The 21593-nt window shown below is 31.8% G+C and overlaps 2 protein-coding genes and 1 pseudogene across 3 annotated transcripts; 1 reads left to right on the top strand and 2 right to left on the bottom strand.

The window, feature by feature from the left end:
* Nucleotides 1–1522: 1522 nt before the first annotated feature.
* LOC114192371 (subtilisin-like protease SBT3 pseudogene) lies at nt 1523–4229 on the top strand (annotated as a pseudogene).
* A 5489-nt stretch (nt 4230–9718) lies between these two features.
* On the bottom strand, nt 9719–12079 carry LOC146884828 (uncharacterized). The gene is made up of 10 exons (XM_085676046.1): nt 12050–12079; nt 11772–11893; nt 11318–11435; nt 11151–11233; nt 10838–11015; nt 10521–10630; nt 10320–10419; nt 10150–10227; nt 9929–10032; nt 9719–9824 (listed from the first exon to the last, which is right to left on the bottom strand). Exons 1-10 carry the CDS (start codon nt 12077–12079, stop codon nt 9719–9721), a joined length of 1029 nt encoding a protein of 342 aa, XP_085532172.1.
* Nucleotides 12080–17797: 5718 nt separating this feature from the next.
* On the bottom strand, nt 17798–19953 carry LOC114190664 (uncharacterized). Of its 2 annotated transcripts, none has more exons than XM_028079638.2 (4): nt 19777–19953; nt 18462–19582; nt 18250–18368; nt 17798–18146 (listed from the first exon to the last, which is right to left on the bottom strand). In XM_028079638.2, the coding sequence occupies exons 2-4, from the start codon at nt 19579–19581 to the stop codon at nt 17907–17909; spliced, it is 1479 nt and encodes a 492-aa protein (XP_027935439.2). In that variant the 5' UTR covers nt 19582; nt 19777–19953; the 3' UTR covers nt 17798–17906. The 2 variants fall into 2 exon arrangements, with proteins under 2 accessions (XP_027935439.2, XP_027935440.2); XM_028079639.2 differs by having other exon boundaries at nt 17798–18137; nt 19777–19945.
* Nucleotides 19954–21593: the final 1640 nt, after the last annotated feature.

Genomic DNA, 21593 nt, shown 5'->3' on the forward strand with positions numbered 1-21593 from the left:
TTAGTGCCCCGCAGAAATCAAATTTTATCTGGATTTGCTTAATTAACCAAACTTTTGGAATTAAACTAAGATAGTTATATATTTTTTCATTCCTTAGAAAAATAATTGTTTTTTCTTTAGAAAAATAAATCTGATAAATATAATTATTTTTAATGAGCTGATTCGAGCTCACTAATTTTACAATTAGTTACAACATGTTTTCTTGGACTTAATTTTGACATGTGTAAAAAGAAGTCCACCAGCTTTAAGTTATAGTGAGAGTCCATAAGGTAAAAGATTTTCGCTTGATATCTTAATTATTAAGAAAACATTAATTAATCATAAGATTGGATGTCAAAGGTGCATAAATGTTCTATGATATGTTTCTGCTGTCTCTGCTGCGTGTTTAACTAATTGCAAATTAAGATAAGACTATGATAACTTTATAATTTTTTTTATAAGATTTGATAAAATTTACTTTTTTAATACATTCAAGAATCATTAATCAATCTTCTACAATCTCACCCAACTCATCGTGTGCTTGTTTGAATGCAAGTTTGGTTCAGTCGAATTGAGTTGATTTCAGAGGAAATGGAAGTGATTTTCATTCTTATTCTTAATGCACACGTTCACAAAAACAAATGAAACAATAACACATATAAAAACTGTAGTACCATGTGGCAACATGTGATCTTCAACTTTCTGTTCCCTAATAATTTACAACATGATAGATTAAACTATATAGCAGTTGATACGTAGATGCTATTAATAATGCAAAAAAAGACAAGATTCAAATTAGAGGTCAACGATATACTCTGCATGCACATGAATTCTACGGATAAAATAAAGTGTAAAGTGGCAGCTTCTACGTTTAATCTTCAGAAAATCAATTACACAGCTTAGTTTCTCTTTTCACCCTTTTTCCCTAGTTTAACATAAAAAATTGACTAAAATAGATGATTCAATAACAATTTAATAAGTGAAATAATAAATTTAACTAATAATAAACTTCGTTAATAACAGATTCTAAATCCAAATCAATCGTACGAAATTCATTCGTAAAATAAAGTTTATATTCATTTTATATATATGATAATTAGCCTTATCACTCATTAATATTAATACGAGAGTTCGAACATCTTCTAATGATAATGGATGTATGTTGGTTGTAAAAATATTATTATATTTTTAAATTTGGAAGTTGATATTTACGAAGCTGTTAATCCGGCAAAAATGCCAGTTAATGTAGGCATTTAAAATGGATACCATAAACGGCTGTCTGTGATTCATCTGTGTAGAAAAAAATAATAATTATTGTATTGAAATTGATTCAATCAATAAAAATTAAAATCATAGCTTTCAAGATTCTTTTAATATAATTAACTGGCCGTATGTATTCTAATTCAGTTTTATCATGCATTATCTAATTAATAAACAGAAGATTAATTTGTCAATATAAAAATTCTTTTGATGATTAAAAAGATTAAAATCCTTTCACCCTGTAATTTTTTGATTTGTAATCTCGCCCCTCATAGTTCCCTGACATTTGTTTATGTCAATGAATAGATGATACAACAATTGCGAAAATAATATTTTACTGATTTTTATAATTTGAAGTCACTATCAATCTAGCCTTACATAAACATGAGAAGCCTATATAAGTTGGTTGTTTTGAAGCCAAAGATCTCATTGTTCTCTTGCTGCTTAAACCTTAGAAATAATCAATGGAGCCTCACTTTGTGGTTCCCTTTCCGATGATGTTTCTGATCACTCTTTGGCTTTTACTGGCTCATCATGCTAAAGCTGAAAGTTCCACATATGTAGTTCACATGGACAAGTCCCTCATGCCTCAACTCTTTGCAAGCCATCATGATTGGTATGAATCCATCATCCATTCCATAGACTTGGCAATAGCTGATGATCCATCAAAGCAACAAGAGCTCAAATTGGTGTACACTTATGATGATGCCATGCATGGATTCAGTGCAGTGTTATCATCAGAAGAGTTGGAGACCCTAAAGAAAGTTCATGGTTTTGTGACAGCTTATCCTGATAGATCTGCCACCATAGACACAACACACACCTTTGAGTTTCTGTCATTGGACACACCCGGTGGAATATGGAATGCTTCAAATTTTGGGGATGGTGTCATTGTGGGTCTCATAGACACTGGAATATGGCCTGAAAGTGACAGCTTCAGAGATGATGGCATGAGCAGAAACATCCCATCCAAATGGAAAGGAACATGCGAGCCAGGACAAGACTTTGATGCCTCCTTGTGTAACTTCAAATTGATTGGAGCCAGGTACTTCAACAAGGGTGTGAAAGCAGCGAACCCAAATGTCACTATCAGCATGAACTCGGCGAGAGACACTCAGGGTCATGGAAGCCACACATCATCCACTGTTGCTGGGAATTATGTGAATGATGCTTCTTTCTTTGGCTACGCCAAAGGGGTAGCCAGAGGCGTTGCACCACAAGCCATGCTTGCCATGTATAAGGTCCTTTGGGATGAAGGGCGTCAAGCCTCTGATGTTCTTGCAGGAATGGACCAAGCCATTGCTGATGGGGTTGATGTCATTTCCATTTCTTTGGGTTTTGATGATGTTCCACTCTATGAGGATCCTGTGGCAATAGCTGCTTTTGCAGCAATGGAAAAAGGGGTGTTGGTTTCATCTTCAGCTGGCAATGAAGGTCCTGAAGTTGGTACTTTGCATAATGGAATCCCTTGGGTGCTAACAGTTGCAGCAGGCACCATAGACCGAACATTTGGCAGTTTGGCTCTTGGCAATGGCGAAATCATTGTGGGTTGGACCTTGTTTGCGGCAAACTCCATAGTGGAGAATTTTCCACTTATTTACAACAAGAATCTATCAGCGTGCAACTCGGTTAAACTGTTATCCGAAGCAGCCACAAGAGGGATCATTATATGTGATGCCTTTGACTCAGTTTCTGTGTTCGATCAAATAGATCTTGTCACTGCAGCCAGTGTGGTAGGGGCTGTGTTTATCTCCGAGGATCCACGGCTAATTGAAACAGGACGTTTGTTTTCTCCAAGCATTGTGATCAACCCAAGTGATGCACCATCCGTGATCAAGTACGCAAAAAGAGTTGAGAATCCCTTTGCCAGCATCAACTTTCAACAAACGTTTGTTGGAATAAAACCAGCACCAGCTGCAGCATATTACACTTCAAGAGGTCCTTCACCAAGCTACCAAGGGATCTTGAAGCCTGATGTAATGGCACCTGGCTCAAATGTTCTAGCTGCTTTTGTTCCAAATAAACCTTCAGCTAGAATTGGAACAAACGTGTTTCTCTCTAGCGACTACAATTTTTTGTCTGGAACATCCATGGCATGTCCTCATGCATCCGGTGTTGCTGCTCTTCTCAAAGCAGCACACCCTGATTGGAGTGCAGCTGCTATAAGATCAGCACTGGTCACCACTGCTAATCCTTTTGACAACACCCAAAGTCCAATCAGAGATAATGGCAACCCATTGCAATATGCTTCTCCTCTTGCCATGGGAGCTGGTGAGATTGATCCTAACAAAGCACTTGATCCAGGTTTCATATATGATGCCACCCCTCAGGACTATGTTAACCTCCTTTGCGCTCTGGGCTACACACAGAACCAGATCCTAACCATCACAAGATCAAATTTTTACAAATGTGCCGATAACCCATCATCTGATCTTAACTACCCTTCTTTCATAGTCTTGTACAGTAACAAAACAAGATCATTAGTCCAGAAGTTCAGGAGGACCGTGACCAATGTTGGAGATGGTGCTGCTACGTATACAGTGAAGGTGAAACAACCTAAGGGCGCTGTTGTTAAGGTTTCACCGGAGACATTGTCATTTGGGTATAAGAATGAAAAGCAGAACTACTCGGTTACCATAAAGTACAGGAGAAATACGAAGGAAAAGATCACATTTGGGGACATTGTTTGGGTTGAAGATGGTGGTGCACGCAAGGTGAGAAGCCCCATTGTTGTGGCACCTAGTGAAATTGCTTAAGTCGAAGTTTGATTACATCTAAGTGGCCATAATAACAAATAAAAGTACCATGCAGTTTGTAATGTGTTATTACATCTCCAATACTGTAGTTTTGTCTGGCTAGGATAATCACAAAGGACATGTAGAGCATGATATATATAATATAATATGTATCGCTGGTGTTTAGTTGTTTGAAAAGGATTTGGAGAAAGACTTGGAATAAGGACAAAAAAAAAACTGTGGTATCGGTGAATAAATTTGGTTGGTTTTAGACATCAAACATGTGTTTTGCCGATGAGTCTTGTTGCTTTGCTATTTTAAAAGCAATGATTCAAGTAGCTGTCGCATCTTGTATCAGCATAATTATTTATGTGTGTGCATACATAATATATTCTATACTACACGCTGTACGATAAAGAAAAAAAATATGTTTTTAACATGCATTGTTGTGATCTTTATTTTAAAATGAATGTGTGTAAATCAACATGTACTTTTATAAAAATCTTTTGCCCGTGTTTGGATAAGATATTTTGGATAAGATATTTTCAAGAAATACTTGAGTGGTTTGTAATTGATTTTTTTAATAGAATAATTAAAATATTTTACATTTTAATTTTTTAATAAACTAATTGAGTTTTTGTAACATCTCATTTAAATAACAACATAATTAAATGAAATCTTACACCGGATAATATAAAAAAGCCAAGTTGCAAAGTATAAAGTCACTCTATCCAATGTACTTAAAAGAAAATACTAAAGCTCATTACAAAGCCTACAACCCAAAAGGAGTAAGAGATAGCCGATATTCGAAATAAAGCCTTGGGGGTAATACAATACACGGTCCTTAGCCCTAAAGAAAAGCTCAAATAAAACATGAAGTCCAGCCCAGGTAGACTGTGTAGCAGAATCATCTCTTCCCTGTTGACCTCGAGTACCTCTCGCATCTGCTCCCATCAATAAATTGATGATCATCGCAAAGGTAGAAGAACAACATACAAGGCAATCAAACAAGCAAGGGTAAGCTAGAGCCAAAAAGATTTTATCATGCAATCAGATATACTTTCACAGTCCAATATGCATACATCATCCAAGCATGTTATGACCTTCCAATCAATACACTAAGACTCGACTCGACTCATCCGAATACATATAACCTGGTCGGATTCAGCGGATGCTTGCACTTGTGGTGGATACCTCTGCTCACCCCCAAGCTATGTGTTACAAGTGTTACAATGAATCAATCCCCCACACACAAGGTTAGCCCTTAATGAGTTTTAGGCCTCCTGCTACTCTCACCACAAGAGTCCGTCCGCTCTAAGTGAGACTAACTGACTCTTTAGAGTCTCAGGATGCAATCCTTACCTTATCCTTACCAAATTATATAGATGGGGCACCACCATGGACACCCACTAACAGGGGCCATGGAATTACGTCCCGACCACTGAAGCACAACCCTGAAATCTCACCTAGAAATTCCAAGGAATTACGTACTGACCACATACTATACATATTCAAACAAACAGTAATATTTATCATGCTTATAAATCTCATGACAACCTTTATAATCCATCCTCATACATGCTCCATGTTGAATCCATTCTAAATCATCCTTCTCAATTCATGAATATAGAAATGTAATTCATACCGACACCATGCCACTTTGATTACCAACCATCTCATACAAGTCACATGCCAAGGTCATGTTAAACTTATCAATCACAGACCTTAAACCATTCTACTCATACCCATTCGCCCAATTCATGTTTTTAAAAGTAATTGAATCAATCCACAAGTTCAAGTTAAAGTAAGGAATTAAAATTCTGCAGCAATTCTCGCTTAAGCTAGACTGATCTCGCTTAAGCTAGACTGGTCTCGCTTAAGCTAGAAATTCTCGCTTAAGCTAGACTGATCTCGCTTAAGCTAGACTGATCTCGCTTAAGCTAGAAATTCTCGCTTAAGCTAAACTGACAGCTTTTTAATGATTTCAACATGTAAAAACACAAAATCCCAAACATAAAAAATTTAAGAAAACACAAGCACATTGTATAAAACGTTGACATCATATTTCATGCTTTAAAAGAGTAAACAAATCAATTATGGGAGCATACAAGCATTTAACAATTGTCAATCTCGCTCAAGCTAAGGAGCTCTCGCTCAGGCAACAAGGTCTCTCGCTCAAGCGAAAAACTTTCGCTTAAGCGAGATTGAAAACAGAGAGTACTTCGAGTTCTCGCTCAAGCTAGCTCATCTCGCTCAAGCGAGAGGCCTTCGCTCAGGCGAGCACTCGAAAATAAAAGGGTGCGAGTTACTGTCATTCTCGCTTAGGCAAGAGCTCCTCGCTTAGGCGAGAGCTTCCCGTTTGGGCGAGAAACAACTCGCTTAGGTGAGCATAACAGATCTCACCTGCTCTCACGCATGCAAAGCCAAAAATCCATCCAGAAACAATACACCGATTATTTTCACACCATCAAAAGCACATCAAATTATCAAGAGCACCCAACAGAAACAAAAAGACACATTATTTATAAAAGCATGAAAAATCCTAGCTTCCCTCACCTGGATAGATGCTAGTGGAAAGCACAGACACTTACGACAACGAACCCAACAGCTTTAGGAGCATACTCAAGAGGTGGAGCAGAGGATGAGGTTGAGCTTACTTGAATCTGATGAGCTTCGAGCCCTAACAGAGCACTGTTTGAGGGGAAAAGAGGAGTAAGATGACTGATTTTTGCAAAATGGGCAGAACATGAGAGGGTTAGGCTGGTTTAGGGATTTTGGGATGCCTTATGGGCCAGCCTTAGGCCCAACTGACTAAGAGAGGCCCTTAAATTTTAGGACAAAATTAAAGTGGGTCTTACAGTTTTTCTATTTTAAAAATATTTTTTAAAATATAAAATTTTAAAATTAAACTTTACATCAAAATAATAGTCAAATTTTAATATTTAAATAGCATTAACAATTTAAAAAAAATATGCATATGTATACAAAAAATTAACCTCTAAAATATCGAAAAAAGTGTTCCTATACACCTCATCTCAATTTTTAATATCCGTACTAATAAAATGGTTAGGAAGAATGACAGACATTCCAAAAAAAAAAATATATGGGTTGAAAGTTAACTACTATGGTAATTTGCCCCATTTTTCTTAATATTTGTTCTGTTATATTAGTCATGACAAAGAAATTGTTAGATAAATGAGGAACAATACCTGTTCAAGTTGCTGTATCACAAGTATGTTTTCAATTTATATAATAACATGAAGGTTAATCTCGATCATATATTCACTAACACAAAAAAACCCTATAACGTCATCCACATAACGTCTGTCCAGAATAAGTCTCACGTTAAAAATGACCGATGGCATTTTTGTAAATTATTTGACTTTTTTAATGTCTGTCCATTCCAACACAGACGTAATTTAACGTCTGACCCACAGTACCCCGACGTTATGTAAAAAATAACATCTTAGCTCTCTGTCCCCGACTTAATTTAACGTCTGACCCCCTCTGCCCCGACTTAATTTAACGTCTGACCCCTTCTGCACCGACGTTAAGTAACGTCTGACCACGCAGCCCCGATGTCAATTTTTGTGTTTTCTCTACGCGAAACGCAAAAACCCTAATTGTTTCGTCGCGCCACCAATTTTTCGCGAAGCTTCTCTGCCGGCGACCACCATTCTGAGCTCCTCCAGGTAATATTTTATGAATTGTTATTATTGGCAGCTATGTGTCATCATTCCAAGACAATGCACGATTTTATGGTTTTATTTATGTCATAGGAAGATTCCACCTGCTTTGAAAAACATGTTACAAGAGTAAGTATTACTTTTTTTCAATCATAACCTATGTATCTACTTAGTTATAAAAACTAACATATGTTTTATGTTTCCAAAATTTCATTAGAATTGTAGGTAAGCCTAGAGGCCAACAACTTAAAGTATTATATCCAAAGTTAGAACTCATTCAGTTTAAAGTTATTAATTTCTGTATGTCAACTTATGACTTTGATATGTGTTTATTTTATTTGTAATGTTTAGTGTAACAAACAAGAAGATTCATGAGAATGTGAATATTATGTCATGTCTTGAATAAGATGAATGGGTAGAGGTAATAATATATATATATATATATATATATATATATATATATATATATATATATCTTTCACATGTTATAAATCATATCAAACTTTAAAGAATCCATCAACTTTACCAGATGACATTATCCACACACTAAGATAGGAGTGGGCAGCATATCTATTGGAAAGATGGAGTTGATACCACAAAAATTATAACTCCTTTCAAAAACTTTGTTGTATAAAAATATCATGTTGAAACTTTTAGTTTGGTGTTATTTATATTAGTTTAGAATATATGTTGAAATGTTATTAGATATAATTGTAACTCTAGAATTGTGCTGAAATTATTATGAAATTGTTCTGGAAATTTGCAGATTTTCAGGTGTGGAAATGTTGTAAAAGGAGCCAAATTAAAACAAAAACAGAGCAGTTTGACGTCTGGTGGTGCTCTGACAGATGTTATTTAACGTCTGAGCTTACCATGGCCGACGTTATTTAATGTCTGTCAGAGCCCAATAAAAGTCAAACTGCTCTATTTTTTTGCTCCATTTAGCGCGAAAATTGACGTCTGCTGATTTTGGTCCTGATGTTGGATAACGTCGGATCCCTATTGTCCCGACGTTAAGTGACGCCTGTTCTGTTTTCCGACGTTATTTTGACGTCACCCAGTACGACGTCGGTGTTTGGAAAGACGTCAAAAGTCAAAAATATCGGACATTAAAAGACTTTTTTGTATTAGTGATCGTAAAACTACCTAATAATTTTTTCACCTTACATCATTTACTCTCTTTTTTTCTATTTTTTCCCTTCACCTATATCGACCCAAAAATTGATGCCAATCGAACGTTTTCTGTACTTAAAAAAATATATAATTTTTTTTCATAGTCATATATTTTGTTAGAAAATAACATGGAATGAATTAAAAGATATATATATATATATATATATATGACGTATAAATAATCATTTTTAAAATGTAGAGCATATAAATTTTCTTTACTCAAGTCAAAATCATTCCCAAACGGCCATGTCTCCAATTTCACCTTCACTTTTAATGGATCAACAATCCGAGACAACTTCAAAACCTTAATTGTTTGTTTGTTCATAAAAGTAACGGCAATTCCAAGACATTTTCCTTCTTTTCTGCTGAAAAATCTAAACCCCTTAAAAGTCCAAAACACTGGTTAGCCACTTTTACCCATGTTTTTTTAAGTTAATAGCTAGGTTGTCGCAAGATATGAACATTTCATACAATAGATCGAATTATTGTCTCAAATTCAAAACTTTGAAGCTATATAGATTTGTAGATAATCATTGTTGCAATATTTGGATTTCATAAAACGAGCAAATAAGTATTTAATCATGAAGAAAAAAGCAAAAACATAACACTAAACTCTACGAGTCTTAAGTAATAACAAAAAAAATCCCCAAACATACATCCAACTTTTACCACGTCTAATAAAGTTCGATGGCCTTATCAAGACAAAAAACTAAAGCATATATTGAAATCTCAGGAAGCTACTATGTTTTCTTCGCGGCTCAAACATATATATAGCTTACGACAGCTTTCATGTTACCTGCGAATACATAAAGACAGTACATATGAGTATGAACCCTAGTACAAACAAAAGAAACATTTCTAAAAGAGTTATATTAGAATCAAAACTTACATCATGTACGCTTCCCGCCCCATTAAAAACGTCCTCAGAATGGGATCCACTGGAAGGCCTCTTTTTTCATAGATTGGATCATAAAGGGAGTTGCTTATAATCCTATAGGGTAGTCAAAACATACTACCATTAATATATATAATTCATAATACAAAAAAAATGACCATGTTTTACATTTATTCATTAATTAATTAAGATCACTGTACCTTGGAGGCTGAGAGTTTCCATTGCTTTGAGTTATTGGATTAAACAAGCTACCCACATGAAGCTCCGTTGATGTTTGACTGTTTTCTGACAAAGTCATTTTCATCTATATATATATATATATATATATATATATATATATACATGTTCAAGAACACCAATGAAGAAAAGTTATTAACATGAAGCATGAGGGATTGATAATAGAAGTGATTGTCACCAATACCTTCACATTCCTTGACGATGGCTCTCCCATTTCACGTAGGTTGGGAATTGAATAAATATTGCTCCTGGGTCCATAGTGCTGACAAAAACACATTTGAGAGAGAAAAGTGAAAAATAAAAGCACAGTTTATATGTTTTTAGTATTATATATATAATGCTATTCTTATATACCTTTCTAGTGTTTAAGAACAGAGATTCATTGGAGGATCTTCCACTTCTGCCATAAGAGAAGCTGTTTAATCCTCCTAACTGCACCATCTCCGGGATTGCCCTTTAATTTTAGGTATATACAGTGAACATTTAATTACTACTGAATTTTCTTCAAGTACATATAAATATTGAAGCAAGAAAACGAAGAACAATTTGAATTACTCTAGGCCAGTGGAAAGTTGAGAATGCGGTTTCTGCAAATTGGGATAACTGGTCCACTGAGTCCTCGGAAAGTAAGGTGCTGCTGCACCATTTGCACCAACCAGTTGGTTCTGAATGACAACAATCAGAAAGAAGTATCTTATAAAATTGATTTCATATGCAAAGATAACATTTTTTACTGACTTTTCGTATCAGTGTACAAAAAATTAATTATGATATCAAATAAAAAAGAAAAAGTATCCCTTTTACGATAATTATTACCAAAAATATAACATATCACACGTGTATAGGATGGTAGCTTAGGATATGATTCATACTTGAGTTGAGGAGAGTTTAAGAGTTGAAGAAGAGTCTCCTCCATGCAGGTGTGGTGTAAGGTTTGATGTTGGATGGTAATTACCATTGATCAAACTAGTTACAGTGCCTTCAGCAGCAGTTGGTGAAGCAATTGGAAAGAAACTTCCATAGTTTGTTCCCGTTTCCACATTCCCAAGCCTGAATTTAATTTCAATGCTAAACTCATTAAATTTACTCACTGATATAACATGATTGTGTCAAATAAAAATTGATATGGAAACCCTTGAAACTTTGTGTAAATTTTAGTTAAAGAAGCTAAGCATAATAACTCACTGATGAAAGAGTTCAGGTTGAAGAGAGTTTTGAGAGACAGGAAACACACTCTCTTGGGCTTGCAAATCCCTCTCTAATTCTCCCTGCTTGTTTTGATCGAAAAGTAAATTATTAAACTAACAACAACAACATCGTAATAAGAGTATGCATGTGTTGGAAATACTCACAACAAAAGAAGGAAAACTCTGGGGTATTGCTGCTGACAAAGATCTTTCTTGTTGTTGGTTTAGACCATTATTATTAATAAAGGGCTCACCAAGATCAAATTCAAGCATAGGTCTCGACCTGAAATTCATTTTTATCAACTATAGTTACCATCAACTACAACATACTTTAAAGAAGAAGCAGACTTTGACATGAAAGTAAATTTTATACGTGATTCGATAATAAATAATACGATAGGTTCAGAAAATAATAAATCTAGTTAAATCACTTTTTAAATGATTTTGATATGATATTAAAAAGTATATTTCAAGTTCAACTCAATTATATAAAAATTGTATATAAAAACTTGCATCAATTTATATAAATTTGTATCATTAATCGATGTAAATTTGTATTGTTAATGGATGTGTGTAAGATCTCTAACCACATATATTTTGTTTGCATCATTATGAATACCTTTTATTGGAAGATGAACTAAGATGAGTAGAGTTTGAGACAATTTCATCAAAGTCAAGACCACTAGTTCCACCATTGGAGGTTGTTATTCCAGTTGTTTGTCCTTGATCCACCCGCAGCTCCTATCAAAGTAAAACGTTTAAGATTTTATTTCTTGCATGTATAATTTCATATGCATATCAATGAATTTTAACTAACTAAATTTTACGTGAAATTAGTGACTAAAATGTAAAACTAATCAATCTAGCAGTTTAACCATTTAGTGAAGAAGATAATACCTCACGCGCACAAGTTTCTTCGTTTGACATAATGAGCTGAAACGGCTGAAAATTCCTAAAACATATATACATGCAGAAATCATTATATATAAATTGTAATAATTCACTATCAAATTTTCAAATGCATAAAGATTATAAATTAACAGTATTTAGCAGTATTTGATTAGGATACTTCTTCTCAGACATAAAATATACACGAAGAGAGACAACAATTGAAAGAGAAAAAAGAAAGTTTGGATGACCTTATATCAGAGAAAATCTTTTAACTGAGGGAGAAAGTTTCTTTACCTGCATCAATTAAGAAAAACAAAAATCAGTTTGGAAGAATATATATATGAAATAGCTGCTATAGCTAGCTTGTTACTGCTGGAGACACTACAACTAAGGAAAAAATTAACACAGAGGTTATTAGAACACTATCGACATCATTCATCAATCGAAACTATAGAAAAATCAGAGATGATCACCTTGTGTACGAAAAATGATAGTTCTTTTACTCACTATTCTTTGATGTCAATCTTATATAAGAAACAACATGAACATGTTAAACTATTAAGGAAAGTGATGAAAATAAATTAATGTAGTGTAGTCACATTTTTTTGTTAATTAAATGCAGGTATGCAAGTATAAAAAGGAAATGAAAAAGAAAAATAGTAAAACAGTCATTTATTACCATCTTCAGGTTATTAAATTAATTTGAGTTCAAATATTCAATATAATCATCATCGTTTACCATTTTCGGGTTATTAAATTAAATTGAGGTTGATTCCAAAACCAAAAACATAAAATCATTTGACAGACACATCAGTATTTCCTATTATACATACTAGGAATGTATTTAGTGAGAATATGAGACATTAAAAGAATTAATATTTGACATAAAAATTGATAAAACCAAGGTTCATTTTATGGATATTTAAAAAAACTGTCAAATGTTTTTATTTTTCATATTCACTCAATAAGTTATAATAGAAAAATTAACTGCAAGGTTTACAATGTATTTGTTCTATAATTTTTTTTTTCTGTGTATTTGCTACTAAGTAATACTTAAGGTGCGACTCAATTGAGATTTGATTTTCCTGATAAAATGCACTTATAATCATTAGTTATAAAGTTAATGATTAAAATTATAATTAATGATATAATTTTCCATATATTTAATTTTATCAAGTTTTTTTAAATATTAACTTTTCTAAAGTACACCTTACCTTTTAAACTGCCTTATCCAATTTAAAAAGGAGAAATCCGATCAGTTTTATCTTAATTATTAATTTTTTGTACAAATAATTAATGTTAGCACATATGTTGTAAAATATAAATGTGCATTTTGCATTTTTTTATCTTTAGTTATTTTCCATTTAGGTGTACCAATATTCCTAATTTGTAAACATAATCATATAGAGCTTATATTGTGAGCAAATGATGGTGTTCAAAGTCAAATCATTTCTTCAAAGTGGATTAGGGTTGAACATTGTTCAACAAATTGTCTAAAGTCAAAAGTTGAAAGTCGATTGTTCTATTTTCATAGATAAAATGAAAAGGGTTGACCGGATCTTCTTTCTGCCTTCCTTTCCATGTATCATTTTGATCTTATTTTGCACCTTGCAAACATATAATGAAACATTACCACCTATGTGAAACATTAGTCTCATCCTCAAGCATAGATGAGAGTAGAAACATACTTATGTATAATTTTGAAATAAAAAACATAATTGATTCTTTTTAAAACACAGACTTTAAATTTAATTCAATTTTGTAAAATTGATTTGTTACATAAGATTTGCAACTATTTATATACTGTAAATTTGTCTTATATCTAATCGATGTAAGATTTTTAACACACCTATAATGTTGAGCAGTGTACATCATTGAACAAGCAAGGCGGGCATGTCCCTCCCCTCCCTTCCCCTACCCTCCCCTCCCTTCCCCTACCCTCCCCCCAATTTTTTTGAAATCTTAAAAATTAAATATGTAATATATACGTTAAATTAGGTATCTATTTTTACTCATTTCTGATATTTTCTTTTCAATTTTTGAAGAAAAAAGATATAACTCTCTCTTGTCTTACTTGATCGTGAAATATTAGTTTGATAATTAATTTTTTTTTATTTCACGAGCCTTTTTATATATTTGGTTTTTATGAATATAGAAGGAAAATTTATGTATTATGTGTCTTTTCATAACCGATATTTAATGAAGAATAAAATAATACACTATTCATTTTTCAAAAGTGATAAAAGAAAAGTTGTCCATGGAGATGAAAACAAGAGATTCAACTTCTTCACTATTTTGAAGCATGATTCAACTTGTTCAATTAGAGGAGCTCTTTCTTAAGGTTCAAATATATATATCAAGTGTAAGACTAGACACCATCAAATAACAAATCTTGCTAATTAAAGTCATGTTAAACCTATTATATGTTTGTTGGATTTATTATTTTACTTGTCATTGGACTTTTATCAAGCCACCATAGTTATCTTGCTCATACTTGAGATGTTTAACACATGTCTCAACATGAAGAGATGTGTTAAAAATCTTACATCGCCTATGGATAAAGTCGGATTAACGTAAATCTCATCCCACAAACTAATTTTGTAATATGAATTAGACTTAACACATATTTATTAAGAATTCCCTATTGTTTAGGTTGCCTCCGATTATCAATATTTTTTTTTCATGTGTTTTTTTAACATAACTTCATCCTTGACAATAACTATTGATCTATATATTAAATTACAATTTTTATGTCCCATTTAAGATTTCGACAAGTTGCTCTCACAATTTTCAATTTTTTTTACAAGATTTACTATAGATTTCTTTAAATTTAGTTTGCATTCATTCATTTATTTTTTATATTTTAAATAAGGGTTAAATATATTTTTTATCTCTTAACTTCTAGTGAAAATTAAAATTAGTTTCTCTTCTAAACTTTGAACCAATTTTGTTCCAGTACCAACAAGTCCCATATCGTTTAGGAGTCGAGGTGAAACGCAGTTTATATACTCTTTCCTGCCCTTAAAGGCGCATTTTAAGGATAAAGTCGTGACGAAACTCCACGTTACAAAATAGACAATACTTCAGAAAATACTATCATTAAACGTGTTTAAAATATAAAATAAACTTAACATTTGTCTTAAAAAGACTATAAACATATTTAACCCTTTAAATAATTAGTTATTTTAATAAATATATTACATTCTAAGGCTCAATCAGATAAATAATTTAATTTGTTTAAAATTTTTAGACTAAAGTGAAAAAAATATAAGTTATAGCCTTCTTCCATATTAATTATTAATATGCCTTCTTCTATTTATTAACTACCCACTTTCAATTTTTTTTTTCATATTTTCGTTCAATATCTTTCTTTAATCTAAATAAGGATATCTTTATTTAATTAAAGAAAAAAATTATTTATTTAATTAAAGAAAATCTGGGATCGCACCTGAAAAGTTATTGTCAAAAACTGAAATTCAGTTTGATAACAAAGGACGTAGGAACCCATCCAAGAAAAACAAAGCGGTGGAAAATTTTATATAAAATAAGAAGGAAAAAATAATATAAGTTAAAATTAATTTACATATAAATTTAAAAATCAAAATAAGGAAAGATTACACTTAATTTATTCAGAAACTTATTTTATTTTTTATAAATGTTTAAATTTGTCCAAATTTAAACAAATAAAATTAGAAATAAGATAGAAAATGTGATATCCATGTGATAGAAAAATGGTTCCCATTTGGTCACATTGACATAGGATTTGCTGTAATTTTTCCTACAGACAGTTTTCAAGAAAAAAAAGTAAAAGAACTTTTTTCATAGAATGGACCTTTTTCTACATAAACTATTTTTTTTTATTTTGAAAATATTAAATGAAAAAGCTCGTCCATATCAAGGATGGAATGAATTTAATTTATACAAAAATTTTCTTCTAAAAAAATAATTCGAACAGGTTTATAACATAAAGGTTAAAAATATGAAATTAAAACAAATAAGAAAAATGACCACAAATAAGTTAAAGAAAAAACCTCTTAGAACCAAAATACAATTATTTAAATGAAAATCTTTCGTACAAAGACGATAAATCTAAAATTTGAATATCTCTAAATCAGATTAGATGCATGGATAACAATTTGGGACGAGCTAGGTGGATTGGCTCGTAGGTCTGTAGAAAGAAACGCAGGACGGGTTAGGATATTGAACCTGTTGGCCTGTATAGGCCCGTAGTTCACATGGACTAAAGAAGGGACGGGGCAGGGTGGGCTGACATGTTGGTCCGTTTACAAACTTAAATATTCTCTTTTATCAATTCTCACACCATTCATGATGTTGTTTTTGTAAGTTTATTTATTTATTTATTATTATTATTATATATAATCATTTATATAATATAATGATTTTAGTTCTCGTATATGAAATATCTTTTTATGTATTTTTAAGTTAAAAAATTTGTACATATCTTGTAATATAACATGTTGCTATTGTACTTTAGCTATCATTTTCATTATTATTGTTTCTTATCATTGATTAGTTAGACTAATCAGAATTATTTTGATAAGAAATGAATATAAATTATTATGGTAAAATAAAAAAGATTTTATTTTTGTTCATCATAATAAGTTTTTATTTCGCTCATCAAAAATGCGAACTAGCCCACAGGCTCGCGGATCAACTCGCGGGTCAAGACCGACCAGGAAAGTGAACTCGATTTTGAACTGCGGGGTGGGCCAACCTGACTTTCACTTAGCAGGTAAACGAGGGTCAGGACAAAATGGGCCGGACTGATTCGTTTTGCGATTCCTAATTAAATGACATAATCCAACATTTAAAACTCTATATCTTAAATAAAATTTTAGATTTTAATAATAAAATATTTATTTATTCATTTAAAATATATATATTTGTAGTAGTTGAATAAAACATTAATTAAAATATAAATCTTACTAAATTCTTGTATCAAAATAAAAATATAAAAACTATAAAACATACAATAAAAATATAAAAACTATAAAAGAAATTTTACTAGTCTCTTACTTCAAAATAAGCTCATGTTAATTATTATTACAGATTTTAACATCTTAGCTATACAGTGAATATGAAACTTGATTGAAAAAAAAAATATTAAAGTCAGAACGAATCAATATCCATAAAATATAAGGACCAAAATTAATCTAAATAAAAATAAAACATTAAATCAATTATATTATTTTTTATAAATAAAAATCAAATTAATTAAATAAAAAAAATTATAAATTGATATTAGAAATTATGACTCTTACTTCATAATAAAGAATTTATAAAATGATATAAAAAATTATGTAGGACCGTGATCCTAAAAACAATTAGGGTTAAAACAGTGTGTATATAATAAGGTTACCTAGATAATCCTAAAAAAATCCTTCATTTCAACGAACTCGTTTAAATTGATAACACTTCTCACCAAAGAAATCCATAAATAGTTTGGGTGTCACAAAAGAATTGAACAGTAATATTAGTTCAAACAATTAAAAGGTATGATTTTCATATAACCAAACAATAATGGTAAATATAAAATTATCAAGAAATACCTTTTTCTAAATACTGCACTAAAAAAATCAAATAGAAATTTTTAGATGATATAAAAGTATACAATACTAGGAATACGTTAATTTTGTACTTGTGGAATATCTTAGATTTTAATACCTTATAGAGTTGTGTTATTTCAATACATCCATTCTGTTATGAGATGATTAATCATTGGAGTTTGAATCCTTCGATCAATGAAGTATATAAAAATTTTATTTCTATTATAACAACAATTTATAAATGAAGAACAGGTTGATTGAAATAAGTAGAAAACAATACACAAATGTGTCACATTCTAAGTCATATTGGACTTAATTCCAAGGATGGACATAAGGAATTGGAGTTTCTCCTTGATTTCTAAGGGGTGGATGGAGTTCTCATTCAGAGATGTTGGAGGCTCAACTCCAGTGAACATGTAAAGAGCCTTCAATTCATCTGCACATGATGCTTCCTTTCTACCTTCATATCCTACTATCTTCCTTATCACATTAATCTCTTTCCACATCTTCTCATCATCCAATGCTACCTGCAAAAGCTTCAGTAAACACTCCCATAATAATCAAATATGTTGAAATAAACTTTTAATCATACACTGGGTCAATTATTTCCACATAGAATGCAATAAATTAGGCATTGACCTCTTCAGAAGAACAGATAATGTTTTCTTCAGAGGAGCATTCAGATGGCCAAGACTCTTGTTCAACAGACGAAACAACAACCTCCATAGAATCTGTGCGCCTGCCAATAATTGAACATTCTGCAACCATGCAAATTAATTCAGATATCAGGGCTCAAAGCAAAGTTAGTCCTCTACACACTGTAAATGGCAGACATATTCTATGGTCCAAACCTTCATGCAAATCAATTGTGTATGCGTTCTCATCAGGGTCTATCTGCTTTCCATCAAACAGATCATGTGCACTTTCATTAGCAATTTCTCTAGCTTCTGCATCCTCCAAGTACATCCTTTCATTTAATTCATGCATCTGAGATTCTTGATTTTCAGAGTCCTGAGAAGAGTTCTCATCCATTGGAATGTTATAAACCAGTGCTTCTGTTGGTAAACCTTCAACTGGTTCAGCTGGAATCAGTAGTTCAGAAGGTTCAGCCAACTTCCTTGAATCATTTGTAGTGTCAGATTCTTTTCCTTCTAACATGGTATCCATACTTTCATCTATTCTTAAATGAAGCATCATTTCTTCCTTTCTCAAGTCTTCTTCAGTTCCCCCAATGGTACTAGGTGCTTCTACCAATGCTTCTTTCCTATCTTCAACAGAACCAATTTTTTGATCCCTTTCATTTGCTCCTCCACATATTCCTTCTGCATATTCTCCTCTCTCCCTAGTCATATCAGTTCTACCTTCATCTCTAATATTTTCTAACAGCCCCTTTGTTTCTCTTTGTAACTCTGCTTCCTCTATATCACCCTCCATGGGCTGATCCTGGGATTCCTGTAAAACCACAGATGTAACCTCAAAGGGAGTCTTAAATTCTTCATAGTCCTCACTAAATGGTTGCACTTGCACTCCATTATTTTCTTCAAATGTCACATTTCCCCCATTCTTCATACATCGGAAACCATCCATTTCAATGTCTCTTTTTAATTCATCTACAAGGGCTTGTTCCTCTCTATATATCTGCATATCATCACCACCTCCCCGTTGAAAACACATCTCTTTAAGCAATGGGGGATCCTGAAGAGTAGGCCTAGGGAGCAATTTACTCATTAAATTCTGAGTACATACATAGCTAGCCAAGAAAACTGCATAAGGCATAGAAACAGCAATGCCAATGGCAGAAGCAACCGCAAGAGGTGGAACAACCACAGCAGTAGCTGAAGCTATGAAACCAGCAACTAAGATCTTCTTTCCAACCAGCACCCACCTCATCATGCAACTATTTGCAGCATTATTTTTGGACGAGTATTTTCTAGTATCCCACTCTTCATCTTCCGCTTCTTCAAATTCCATCCTATAATATATACATCAACTAATGCTATTGAAAGTCGAAACGAAACTTGTAATATTACAGATTAAAGACGTTTTCTCTATGCATGTCTCTACAACTTACATCAACATTACTAATTGAATAGTGAACAGAGTGAAAACGGTAAGAGAACAATGCAATTCAAAAAGAGATGGGAAGAATGTGGATCAGAGTTGTACCTGAACAGAGTGTAAGATAAACAAGCTTGAAATCTCTAATCTCTTAAACCTAACATGCTACTTCTGATTCTCGGTAGCATGGCCAAATTCAGTGACTAATTTGGGTGAAATGAAAAGTGTGTCTGATTCATCGTTTCCATGTGGGTGTTGATGACGCGTGCTACAAAGAGAGGGTTCAGTTGCCAAATGCAGGCTAAGGAGAGTGCCACCTCGGTTTCTTTTGCATGTAGCATTATCGCAATTATTCATCTAAGTAAATATTATAATAGAGTAAATTATTCATCTAAGTGAGTATTATAATATGGAACTATTTTCCACATGCTTTTCGACGTAATTCTGGTATTTGATACTTTATGAGTTTAACCATGCGCCCACCGTGTAAAACAAGCTTTATATCTGTATTCAGTTATAAATGTCTGATATAATTTTTAAAAATTATATTGTAATTAAACAAATTTATTATATAATAATTTATAATTAGATAATAATACAAATAATTTTCCATATAATCAATGTCAACGGTACTTATACCTTATCTGTTGCATAAATATTCGCTTCATACATATATTTATATTTGTGCAGGTATCCGTTATACGTGTATCTGCATATTTTTTTAATATACACAAATATTCACTGGTACCCACATCTATTTACAGAAGAAAAAATAATATTTAATAAAAAAATTTATCCATAAATTCAAATAAAAATACCTTGCATAACTTTTATAAATTTCAAACATAGTGAAAATAAATCATTTAAATAATGTTGAATGACAGTTTACGAATGAATGAAAACTTTTTAAAACTAATTCATAAAACATAACCCATTCAAAATCAATGTGTTAATATTTTAATATTTTTTAAATTTAATTTAGAGTATAGCAGGTACGGTATCCACAAATAAATATACTATGATACATGTGTATCTACCATGTTAACATGCAAGTATACAAAAATACTGATACCCATTATTTACAGATATCCATTTTCGATATTCATTCTTTATTGGTTGTAGATTTTATCCGTGGATAATCACGTATGAAAAGTTTTTTAACATCCTACTCATAGCGTTTTTTTTTTCTTTCTAGACAAAGTTCTTAACCGGTTTCACAGTTTATTTATTTTATTTCAGTGGCATTTATGGTTATACTTTTCTTTTTGGATTGATTTATAAGAAAAGATAAATTAGAAAGTTAAATAAAAATGGAAAGTAAAAATATATAAAATTATTTGAATTAATGAAAAAAAAAGATAAATAAGAAATATTTTTTTTATTATATGAATATAAGCAAAATACTAACTTGTTTAGTGCAAAACTAACTAATTTTGAAGTCTACAATCAATCATGTTTGCAAGGTTATAATAAAATTTTTGTATTTTGTATTTTATATTTGGTAATATTTGAAACATTTTATTTTAAAAAATTAAAATTTAATAAATTTGAATTTTTATTTATCTAAATGAAATATTTTAAAAATTACATGTTTAAAATAAGGTTTAATCACACAGAAGATTATCATTTTCATTAAAAAACTTTGGTTGGACCATTAATTTCTAAGTCGTCCCAATTGAGTTCTATTTTTGAAATTTTGTTATAATTTGGTCATTTCCGTTATAACTGATGAGGTTAACTTTTTTATTTTTTTAATTTTTAATTTTTTAATTTTACTTTTACTTTTTTTTCTTAAAAAACAGGTGTTAAATTAGGATTTTGTCATGTGTGAGCTTGTGTTTTTTTTTATTTTTTTATTTTTAAATTTTTTAAGATATTTTTTTAAATGATCACATGTCAAATTGTGGTTATGTCACGTGTCAAAT

This window comes from Vigna unguiculata, chromosome 7 (genome assembly GCF_037176805.1).
Source record: "Vigna unguiculata cultivar grain cowpea cultivar isolate G323 ecotype 2 chromosome 7, ASM3717680v1, whole genome shotgun sequence".
Taxonomy (NCBI): domain Eukaryota; kingdom Viridiplantae; phylum Streptophyta; class Magnoliopsida; order Fabales; family Fabaceae; genus Vigna; species Vigna unguiculata.

Coding starts and splice junctions, on each gene's coding strand:
- LOC114190664 (XM_028079638.2), bottom strand. CDS start 19,581: ATGGAATTTGAAGAAGCGGAAGATGAAGAGTGGGATACTAGAAAATAC. Junction 18,369..18,461: donor CACAATTGATTTGCATGAAG/GTTTGGACCATA, acceptor GCATGGTTGCAG/AATGTTCAATTATTGGCAGG. Junction 18,147..18,249: donor TTATCTGTTCTTCTGAAGAG/GTCAATGCCTAA, acceptor TGTTTACTGAAG/CTTTTGCAGGTAGCATTGGA.
- LOC146884828 (XM_085676046.1), bottom strand. CDS start 12,079: ATGTCAAACGAAGAAACTTGTGCGCGTGAG. Junction 10,228..10,319: donor TGTTCTTAAACACTAGAAAG/GTATATAAGAAT, acceptor TGTTTTTGTCAG/CACTATGGACCCAGGAGCAA. Junction 10,033..10,149: donor CATCGTCAAGGAATGTGAAG/GTATTGGTGACA, acceptor ATATATATATAG/ATGAAAATGACTTTGTCAGA.